This window comes from Oncorhynchus clarkii, chromosome 13 (assembly GCF_045791955.1).
Source record: "Oncorhynchus clarkii lewisi isolate Uvic-CL-2024 chromosome 13, UVic_Ocla_1.0, whole genome shotgun sequence".
NCBI lineage: Eukaryota > Metazoa > Chordata > Actinopteri > Salmoniformes > Salmonidae > Oncorhynchus > Oncorhynchus clarkii.
The window spans coordinates 21,430,944-21,442,459 of NC_092159.1; the positions used below are offsets into that span (position 1 = coordinate 21,430,944).

The following is an 11,516-nucleotide window of genomic DNA, read 5'->3' on the forward strand; positions in this document are numbered from 1 at the left end:
TGGTTCAGGTCTACAATTTTGTTTCTGGTGTCCTTTGACAGCTCTTTGGTCTTGGCCATAGTGGAGTTTGGAGTGTGACTGTTTGAGTTTGTGGACAGGTGTCTTTTATACTATTAACAAGTTCAAACAGGTGCCATTAATACAGGTGTAAAGGCTGCAGGCATCCATTTATTTAATTAGGTTATTTTTTTGGACCCAACATCTGGAAGTCATTTTATGTGGGTACACAAAGTTAGACGCTGTAAACTAACCTCTCCCTCGTCTTTCACCTTTTCTCGTTTCAGTTGAACACTCCAGATGAAAATCACCCCCTGACCAGTGAAGACTACGTGGCCGTGCCCATCTGTCCCTGTGTCTTTCAGAGAGGGAGAATAAAAAAATGATCTGACCGTTTTTTATTTTAAATGTCTCTCCCTGATCTCCCACTTCATTCATCTTTTATTTGATTTTATCCTATCCTCCCGGGGTTTCAGTTTTACTTTTCTTTTCCTTGTTTATCATGGCTGTTTCTATTTTTTGGTTAATTAAATAATTGAAATTAAACTTTTTATACAATTATCACTGTTTATTTTATTTTTCCTTACCAATAGGACATTTTGTACATTTTCTGAAATGTCAAGAAATCCCAGTGATTCTCTGCTTATGTTATACTTTTTACCATACTTACTAATTAGAGAAGTTGGAGATTGGCTTTTCACATTGCAGCATATCACTGAACATGAAAGATCAATGTTGAATTCAAATGTCAGAAGACAAAACTAGATTAATGCTATAGAATATATCAGATTCAATTTTGCCTGTCACAAGTAGAGGGCACTATGATCATAGATTTCAGATGTCTTCCACTATATAAAAAATATAAAAAAAAATATATAGACTGAACAAAAATATAAATGCATTATGTAAAGTGTTGGTCCCATGTTTCATGAGCTGAAATAAAAGATCCCAGAAATGTTCCATATGCACAAAAATATTATTTCTCTAAAATTTTGGGCAGAAATCTGTTTACATCCCTGTTAGTGAGCATTTCTCCTTCACCAAGATAATCCATCCACCTAACAGCTGTGGCATATCAAGAAGCTGGCTAAACAGCATCATCATGGGGACAATTAAAGGCCACTCTAAAATGTGCAGTGTCACATCACAATGCCACAGATGTCTCAAGATGAGGGAGAGTGCAATTGGCATACTGACTGCAGGAATGTCCACTAGAGCTGTTGCCAGATAATCTCTACCATAAGCCACCTCCAACATTGTTTTAGAGAATTTGGCAGTACCTCCAACCGGCCTCACAACCGCAGATCATGTGTAACCATGACAGCCCAGGACCTCCACATCCGGCTTTTTTACCTGCAGGATCATCTGAGACCAGCCACCCAGACAGCTGATGAAACTGTGAGTTTGCACAACTGAAGAATTTTTGCACAAATTGTTTAAAAAAAACATCTCAGGGAAGCTCACCTGCGTGCTCGTGTGGGCGAGTGGTTTGCTGATGTCAATCCAGTGAACAGAGTGCCCCATGATGTTGGTAGGGTTATGGTATGAGCAGACATAAGCTACATACAATTAACACAATTGCAATTTATCTTGGCGTCCATCCGCCGCCATCACCTCATGTTTCAGCATGATAATGCACGCTGCAAGGATCTGTACATAATTCTTGGAAGTTGAACATGTCCACGTTCTTTCATGGCCTGCGTACTCACCAGACATGTCACCCATTGAGCATGTTTGGGATGCTCTGGGATCGATGTGTACGACAGCGGGTTCCAGTTCCGCCAATATACAGCAACAGCCATTGAAGAGGAGTGGGACACCATTCCAAAGGCCACAATCAAAAGTCTGATCAACTCTATGCGAAGGAAATGTGTTGTGCTGCATGAGGCAAATGGTGGTCACACCAGATACTGACTGGTTTTTTTATCCACGCCCCTACCTTTAAAAAAAAAGAAGCTATATCTGACCAACAGATGCATATCTGTATTCCCAGTAATATGAAATCAATAGATTAGGGTCTAATGAATTTATTTAAATTGACTGATTTCCTTAAATGAACTGTAACTCAGTAAAGTATTTGAATTTGTTGCATGCTGGGTAGTATATTTGTTGTTCAGTATTATTCCACCTTTCCAAAGGACCACCTATTAGTCTATGTATAACACGAGAATCTACATCCACGAAATATGTGAAGGATATGTTTTGCTTTTAAGTAGGTTGAGTATTGGCAAAGTGGGACACTCTGAAAATGTGCTTTCTGGAAAACCTTGGGAAACGTAAGGCATTCAGTGAATTCTCCTTTATCACACCGTCATAAACGGAGAGATTCTTTGCGATTGCTTTTCCATCTTATGGTATTTCTAAAATAGTTATTAATAATGGCTAACCCTTTGGAACTCGTAGCTAATTGTATAGTTGAGAGTCTTGAGTTAATTACAGCTGAGATGGTTGCCATTCAGACTGTGGCGATGCAAAATCGATTGGCACTTGATTATCTTCTGTCAGCACAATGGGGTACATGTGCTGTTATTGGTGCTGAACGCTGTACTTTCATTCCTGATAATTCTGAGGAAATAACTGACCTGATCCAAAAGATCAGAACTGCGGGCACTAAGTACCATGATTACAATCCAGGTGATTTAGGCTTAGTCATGTGGTTGTCTTCAACATTTGGTACATGGGGAAGTTTATTTGGTGAGCATGATACTTCCAATTGTTGGGAGTTGCGTTTATTTTTCTTATCCTCATCCAGGTTAAGTGTGCTATTGCCCGATGTTTGTCTGCTAAAATCCTACGATTATGTGAGAGTACATCATAAGATTCATCAACCGTGTCCTTTTTGGAGATGGGTGTCAGTGGTGTTGACCAGAATGTGGTGGGGGTCATAAGGGTTTTCATCGTCACACCAAGCCTCATGATTGTGGTCAATGTGCCCGTGGTAACTGTCCTCTGTGCTGTAACGAACCATGCTCTCTCCGATGTGGTATCACACTTGTTGATACCTCTTCTCTATAACTTTGTGTGAAATCTATTTCTTATTGCAACGGCAAGTAGAATATGCCCTTTGTGTTCTATAGAATTGCAAGGTGTTTCATGTGAAGGATTTTATGCTTACTGCTAATGTTTTTTATTCTGTCTATTTTTTCATGTTTTCTAAAAATACATTTGAACTATATGAATTTTTTTATGGTCTAGGGGGGAATATAATAATATTTTGAAGATGAGATACAACACAGAAGATGAGTGGACGAGAGTACTAGAGTACTAATGGTCAATAGCGATTGTAAATAGGAGTTGGGTTTCAGTTCAACATCTGTTTGGGATCTGTGAAATGTCACTCCTGAACTCAGAGTGACATGTGCTACGTTCTGTACATTGAGTCAGGGGCAGGATACTTGTTATTTGGCCATTGGCCAAGTTGTACTGCAAGGACTTCTGATTGGTCAACCCCAGGCTAGGGTGGGGGGTTATAAATGGCATCCTGTTCCTTTGTTCGTGGGGAAAAGCTGAAGACAGGGGAGACTGAACATCTACCTCCCAGCATAACATCTTGATTTGTCCTGTCTGAATACATCTATTTTTCTCCCCTTGATTTGCTTTGGAGTTTGTGTTATTGAAGAATAACACAAATTGCTCACAGCATCAAGAACATGCATATCCTTTCTTCAGGTCCTGAGCTACAGGCAGTTAGATTTTGGTATGTCATTTTAGGCAAACATTGGGGGGGGGGGGGGGGGGAATGGTCCGATCCTTAAGTTAAAGAAGGATTTATAAGCCTTGAGACAATTGAGACATGGATTGTGTTTGTGTGCCATTCAGAGGGGGAATGGGCAAGACAAAAGATGTAAGTGCCTTTGAACAGGGTATGAGAATAGGTGTCAGGTGCACTGGTTTGTGTCAAGAACTGCAACACTGCTGGGTTTTTCACGCTCAACAGTTTTCACATTGTGTATCAAGAATGGTCCACAATCCAAAGGACATCTAGCCAACTTGACACGACTGTGGGAAGCATTGGAGTCAACATGGGCCTACATAGGGAGCCAGGGCAGCTAGACATCCTTGTTGAACACTTTCGACACCTTGTAGTCCATGCCCCGAGAAATTGAGGCTGCTCTGAGAGCAAAAGGGGGTGCAACTCAATATTATGAAAGTGGTCCTAATGTTGTCCACTCGTTGTATCTTTAGGTGTAATGATGTAATTGTCTATGCAAGGTTGGATTTCTTTATTGAGTGGAAGACCGTGTATTAATGTAAGTGATATTCTGCAAGAATCAATGGGTAGCCTATATTTCATTCATTTGAATTATTTAAAAAAAATACTGTTCATTAATCACAGATTAAACTACATACAAATTGGAAATCAGCAATGTAATCACACTACCTTGACAATTAATAAATGTTACCAAACTAAGAAAAAATGTGTGTATTCTGTAAAATTGTATTTCGAGAAGTAAGTCAATGAGTCATTCCAAGACCTGACTGGGGTTGCTACCAGATTTCCACCATACTGATTTCAACAAAAGAAAGACTATAATCATGCATTTTATTTTTAAGATTGTAGCTAGTCATGTTATTTCAATACATAGTGACGGTGCAAGACAATCACAGGGAGCACAAATAGGTCAGAAACATTTCTCTCATTACGTTGGATTGGAAAATTATATGAACTAGAATGTTAGAAATCTGTGCTTCCCAACTAAAAGTTTGATGATGAGTTGACTCAAGTGGATTACTGCTAGGCCAAAAGAAAAATGTGCACCATAGGACAAGGATCGTTAAACACTGGATTAATGAATCATAATGAATTAACAATTAAACATCAGTCTAAGTTTTGATGAGATAGTAGAGGATATGTCATTTACTTCACAATGGTCTTAATCAAAAACTGAATCGAAAACTGCTAGGCAATCACGGAGATGACTTTAATAACCATTACGTCTGTAAAATTGAGCTCTGGCAAGAACATCCATGGAGTAGTCCCCCCCAGTGGTCATCTCATCCACTCTACTGTAACAGTGGACATTATCCAGCCCCACATTGTAGGCTGCTAACCCTCCTGAAAAAACAAACACACATGCTGTAATGTAATCTATGTAGTTGTATAATGCATAATAAAGTTTGTATTAAACCTATGACTGATCATCTCTATCAAACTCTGGGCAGTTTCCTTTAAGGACCCAAAAATGGACAGCTGTGCCATATAGATTGCAAAATTGTTGGGAAGAGATTTGATGTACTGATTCCTTGGCACATGGTTTATGAACTGATGCAGAACCACAACAGATTAAAAAACGTAGAATTTAAATTGAAATGATTATACAAAATGATGGCAAACAACAGAATGTTATGTTATATAAGGGGGATACAACGATCCCAGGTCTCCAGATATTGCTGCGAAGAGACAGAATCATTAGATCTTTTGTTTTGGTATTTTCTATACAGGGTATATAGCTTGTTTTTGGTCGCCGGTTCAGGAATGTCTGGTGAATTTCAACATTTACCAGGAGCTAACTTGGCAAATAGCACTGCTGGGTGATTTGAAAAGTCATAGTCAATCGATCAATAAAATAATAATACTTTTAGCAAAGGTTTTTATCTTTGGTTTGCAATCTGTAGACTATGAGAATAGAAAACTGGATGGTCTTCAGAGATAGATGGGAGGGGTTGACAGTAGCTGAAGGATGGGATTAAAAACAAACAAAAAGATAACTATTGTAAAATGCATTGTTAGTAAAATCTATATAGTATGCATAAGCTGGAAGTAGAAGCTTAGGTGTTGTTTCCCATTTGTTTACTCCAACTAGGGGAGGAGTGGCAGGGTTAGGAGAAAATAATAAAGGAAACTATTTAGAAAGGATAGTGATATATATTTTTACCCCAAAAATATGGTGGATTGGAAATGATGCAGACAAATACATTGTAGCTTCCATCAATCTAAAAAACTATTGGCAAGAAGGGCGGGTCAATTGGTAGGCAATACCTCTCAGCTGCTGCTCTTTGGTCCATGAAGGGAATTTTCTCTGAACCGATCCAATTATACCAACGAGTATCCCAGTTGCTTGACTCAGATGTTCCTCACTGTCCCATCTCCCCCGTGGAATGTGCCAGTTTTTGTCAACCTATAAAAAAATATGCAATAGAAATCTATGGACACCACTTGTATTGTATTGTGAAATAGGAAACAAGCTCTCTTGTCTGCCAACAACAGTATAACAAAGGTACCTGCAAAACTGAGTACCTACCTGCATGAGTCCAAACGCATTTCCATTGTCCCCCCAACCATTGACCAGTCCTGCTCCTGTCCCGGCCCTGGTCTCTCGTGAGATGATCCCAGCTATGATGGATGGCTCCACTCCATGGTTACTCCCCACCCGCTTTATGATGGACTTATACTTGTTCATGTATGGCAGTTCTCCTGCCATTTCATGAGATCCTGTTTGTAAATTAACTTATTATATTTGAGTATTTGTCAGAACTTGTAAGAGTTGCCAGAGACCACTTACAGCTAGCTGTATGAGGTACAAGTAGTACCAACCTTCATATCATAGGCTATAATCAAGACAATTCACGTGAGATTAAATTCAAAGTGCACAGACTACACAAGACAAACCCAAACTGAAGTGTATATTTAGTACAAACCCTTTTGGAAGGTAGCAGTGATATTCCAAATCACAAAATGTATATAGATTTCTGGTAGGGGTGAGTGGGGTAAGTTAAGCCATTTTTTACATTCAGCATCACTCCGTCAAGGAAAATATAGTCATCTTTCTATTAAATATATCCACATATATTTCTGGATGTTGTGTATCCCAGGTATGGGGTAAATTGAGCTGAGGGACAGGGTAAAGTGTGCCATATAAACATTTCTGTACTGAATTAAATATTACCACTGCCTTTTTAAAACTCGTATTTCCAGAACACAGTTCAAAAACAATCACAATAGTTTTTTGTTGTCTTTTAATCATTTTAAGCACCTTTTAACAAAGGACTAACACCTAACAAACACTATGTGCTTTTGTTTTTACACAGGCCAGGCCCCGTTGTTGCCTCATATCCCAGCGATAATGCCTTGCATCACGCCTGGGAAGGAAACATTTCAATTTGTTCAACATACAACATGGCCATTGGTTCAACTTACCCCAAGGCAAACATTTAGACTATATTAGCCCACAAAACTACAAGGATGCACTTTCATGAAAGGTTTAGTTTAGATACAAACATCATGAAACTTCTGACACAATAAAATAATTTGGGGGGGCACAACTTGCTTACCACTTTTTCCATGTGGTTTCTTCCTTCAGAGACTCCATGAAATTATTACCTTTTCCTAAATATTTGGTCAAATCAATAATTGTGTGTATGGTTTTCTAGAAACAAAAGTGGCTCAAATTACCCCACTCTCCCCTACATATACATTTCAAATGAAACATGACACATAATATGACAAAGCTAATATAAATATATGACAGGATATTTTAACTGGTGCAGCAGAGTTTGTGAAATAGCTTTAACTATTAGTCAGACTTCAGAGTTGTATACTAAAAGGACACCCATGTGCGACAGACATGTCACAAGGAAGTGGATGGCGTACATTCTTTTTTACTTTTAAACTCGGACAAAACAGAGATGTTAGTTCTTGGTCTCAAGAAACAAAGAGATCTTCTGTTGGATCCGACAATTAATATTGATGGCTGTACAGTCATCTCAAATAAAACTATGAAGGACCTCAACGTTACTCTGGACCCTGATCTCTCTTTTGACGAACATATCAAGAATATTTCAAGGACAGCTTTTTTCCCATCTTCGTAACATTGCAAAAATCAGGACTTTTTGTCCAAAAATGATGCAGAAAATTGTATCCATGCTTTTGTCACTTCTAGATTAGACTACTGCAATGCTCTAGAACCCCAAAAATGAATCATATTACTCCAGTTCTAGCCTCTCTACACTGGCTTCTTGTTAAGGCTAGGGCTCATTTCAAGATTTTTACTGCTAACCAACAAGCATTACATGAGCTTCTGGTCCGTGGGGCGACGCACAATTGGCCTAGGGTTGTCCGGGTTAGGGAGGGCTTGGCCGGTAGGGATATCCTTGTCTCATCGCGCACCAGCGACTCCTGTGGCGGGCCGGGCGCAGTGCACGCTAACCAAGGTTGCCAGGTGCACGGTGTTTCCTCCGACACATTGGCGCGGCTGGCTTCCGGGTTGGATGCGCGCTGTGTTAAGAAGCAGTGCGGCTTGGTTGGTTGTGTACCGGAGGACGCATGATTTTCAACCTTCATCTCTCCTGAGCCCATACGGGAGTTGTAGCGATGAGACAAGATACTAGCTACTAAAACAATTGGATACCACGAAATTGGAGAGAAAAAGGGGTAAAACATTTTTTTTAAACACACACAAAAAAAAGCATTACATGAGCTTGCTCCTACCAATCTTTCCGATTTGGTCCTGCCGTACATACCTACACATACGCTACGGTCACAAGACGCAGGCCTCCTTACTGTCCCTAGAATTTCTAAGCAAACAGCTGTAGACAGGGCTTTCTCCTATAGAGCTTATTTTTTATGGAATGGTCTGCCTATCCATGTGAGAGACGCAGACTCGGTTTCGAACTTTAAGTCTTTATTGAAGACTCATCTCTTCAGTAGGTCCTACGATTGAGTGTAGTCTGGCCCAAGGGTGTGAAGGTGAACGGAAAGGCTCTGGAGCAACGAACTGTCTTTGCTGTCTCTGCCTTGCCAGTTCCCCTCTCTCCACTGGGATTCTCTGCCTCTAACCCTATGATGGGGGCTGAGTCACTGGCTTACTGGTGCTCTTCCATGCCGTCCCTAGGAGGGGTGCGTCACTTGAGTAGGTTGAGTCACTGATGTGATCTTCCTGTCCAGGTTGCGCCCCCCTCGGGTTCGTGCCGTGGCGGAGATCTTCTTGGGCTATTGTCGCCTTGTTGCAGGGAAGTAGGTTGCTGGTTGAAGATATCCCTCTAGTGGTTAGGGGCTGTGCTTTGGCAAAGTGGGGTTATATCCTGCATGTTTGGCCCAGTCCGGGGTTTTCGTCGGACAGGGCCACAGTGTCTCCCGACCCCTCCTGTCTCAGCCTCCAGTATTAGGGTCAGTCTGTTATATCTGGAGTATTTCTCCCGTCTCATCCGGTGTCCTTTGTGAATTTAAGTATGCTCCCTGTCTGAGGACCTGAGCCCTAGGACAATGCCTCAGGCCTGATGACTCCTTGCTGTCCCCAGTCCACCTGATCATGCTGCTGCTCCAGTTCCAACGGTTCTGCTATGGAACCCTGACCTGTTCACTGGCCGTGCTTCCTTGTCCTGGACCTGCTGTTTTGGACTCTCTCTCTACCGCACCTGCTGTCTAACTCTGAATGATCGGCTATGAAAAGCCACTGACATCTACTCCTGTTGCACCCTCTACAACCACTGTGATTACTATCTGACCCTGCTGGCCATCTATGAACGTTTGAACATCTTGGCCACGTTCTGTAATAATCTCTACCCAGCACAGCCAGAAGAGGACTGGCCATCCCTCAGAGCATGGTACTTCTCTAGGTTTCCTCCTAGGTTCTGGCCTTTCTAGGAAGTTTTTCCTTGCCACCGTGCTTCTACATCTGCATTGCTTGCTGTTTGAGGTTTTAGGCTGGGTTTCTGTACAGCACTTTGTGACATTGGCTGATGTAAAAAGGGCTTTATAAATACATTTGATTGACTCTAGCTAGATTTTCATGCAAATATTCTAAAATCTGCAAAAATTCACATTTTCCCACCAGTTGTGTGTCTCCTCCCAATGGACTTGTTGCTGCAATATATAAAACTTTTTGGGTGGCCTGACCAAATTCACATAGAAATGTTAGTTATAGATCTGTCATTCTCATTAAAAGCAAGTCTAAGAAGCGGTCTGTTCCATGTGCACTATTTCTATGCTTCCCATTTAAGTTTTGTTTTTGCCTCTTTTACTTTCGGTTTTGTGCACCATCATCAAACAGCTAAAAGTACAATATTTTTGGTTATGGGAAATATGTGTCACAGGGTTTAGATGGTACAATGGTTCTCTACACAATGACTGCTTGTTTTGTCACAAACTGAAATTACGCTAACTATGAGAAGTTCTGCAACCAGGAAATGGCGGAGCAATTTATGCATATTGTGCCTTTAGTTTTCATGTACCTAATAAAAATAAAAACTTCAATGTTTCTATCGCATTTTCAAATCTACCGATAGTTTTGTCACAACAACTGTTGCGCTAAATAGCAAATGTGCCTGCCTACACTGTTTTTGGCTCGTGCGCTCTTGCCAACGTCTTGTCAAACGCAGTCAAGCATTGATCATCATGTCACTAGAATAAAACCATTGATATTTATTGTAAAGGAGCATCAAGCTCATCCCTGTGCACTCAGTAGACTCCACAAGCCCAGGTACTGGTTCTTTTCATCATCATTGATTTCATTTGTAGCCAAATTTTTGCATTATTTATTTCACCAACACAAAAAGATCCCACCATGTCGAACAAACAAATTATCTGTCTGCGTTTGTAAACATTTTAATGGAGCTTCCTGTTTCCATCACAGCTGTCATGATATTTAAAAAATATATACAGTACGACTTTACTCTCAAAAACTGTGGATGGAAACGTGGTTAGTAGATGGAACCGAATCACACAATTTGCCTCTGTTTTCAAAAGATAAAAGCTTACCCATGTTGATGTGTTGATTCTTGAAACTGGAGATTCCTCAAAATGTATAAACTAAAACTCAAGAAGTAGTAGTAGTAGTAGTGCTGCTGCTGTTGCAAATATGACAAATATGCCTCTTCCCATGCACAACTGACTTCCTTTAGGCAACACTGTTTTTATAACGGACATGGAAAGATTAGGGGCTGACGTACCAATTACAAGCAAATGCACTGCATGGCCAAGCTCCTCTCCAGCAGTGGTGGAAAAAGTACTCTATTGTCATACTTGAGTAAATGTAAAGATACCGAAATAGACAATTACTCAAGTAAAAGTGAAAGTGTGCTGCCATCCTGTTAGAAGGTAACAGATTATTTTATTACAACGGTTCAATTGGATTTTCATTGTGTTCAATGGCGTTATTTGCCCCCTAGTGGATGTTTCTGGTACTTAGAAAGACTACGCAAACAGGAAGTAGAGAATTTGTTCTGCACGCATAGAAGCAGCTACAAACAACGCTACGGTGCAGGTCTTTCAATGTAGTTATTTCTTGTCACGCTTCAGCCTTGGAAAATATTTGTTTGCAAGTTCGATTCAATCATTTAGCTAATGATTATAATCTTGTTATTGATAGAGTTGCTTACATATCAATGTTGGTTGCATTTACTCACAAATTGCAATGCCTTTCATGTACAGTGCCTTGTGAAAGTATTCGGCCCCCTTGAACTTTGCGACCTTTTGCCACATTTCAGGCTTAAAACATAAAGATATAAAACTTTATTTTTTTGTGAAGAATCAACAACAAGTGGGACACAATCATGAAGTGGAACGACATTTATTGGATATT

The 11,516-nt window shown here is 40.3% G+C and overlaps 1 protein-coding gene across 1 annotated transcript; it reads right to left on the reverse strand.

Moving 5' to 3' along the window:
- Nucleotides 1-4,693: 4,693 nt before the first annotated feature.
- LOC139424614 (lysozyme g-like) lies at nt 4,694-10,963 on the reverse strand. Its single transcript, XM_071176621.1, has 4 exons — nt 10,694-10,963; nt 6,240-6,430; nt 5,978-6,116; nt 4,694-5,053 (listed from the first exon to the last, which is right to left on the reverse strand). The coding sequence occupies exons 1-4, from the start codon at nt 10,695-10,697 to the stop codon at nt 4,920-4,922; spliced, it is 468 nt and encodes a 155-aa protein (XP_071032722.1). The 5' UTR covers nt 10,698-10,963; the 3' UTR covers nt 4,694-4,919.
- Nucleotides 10,964-11,516: the final 553 nt, after the last annotated feature.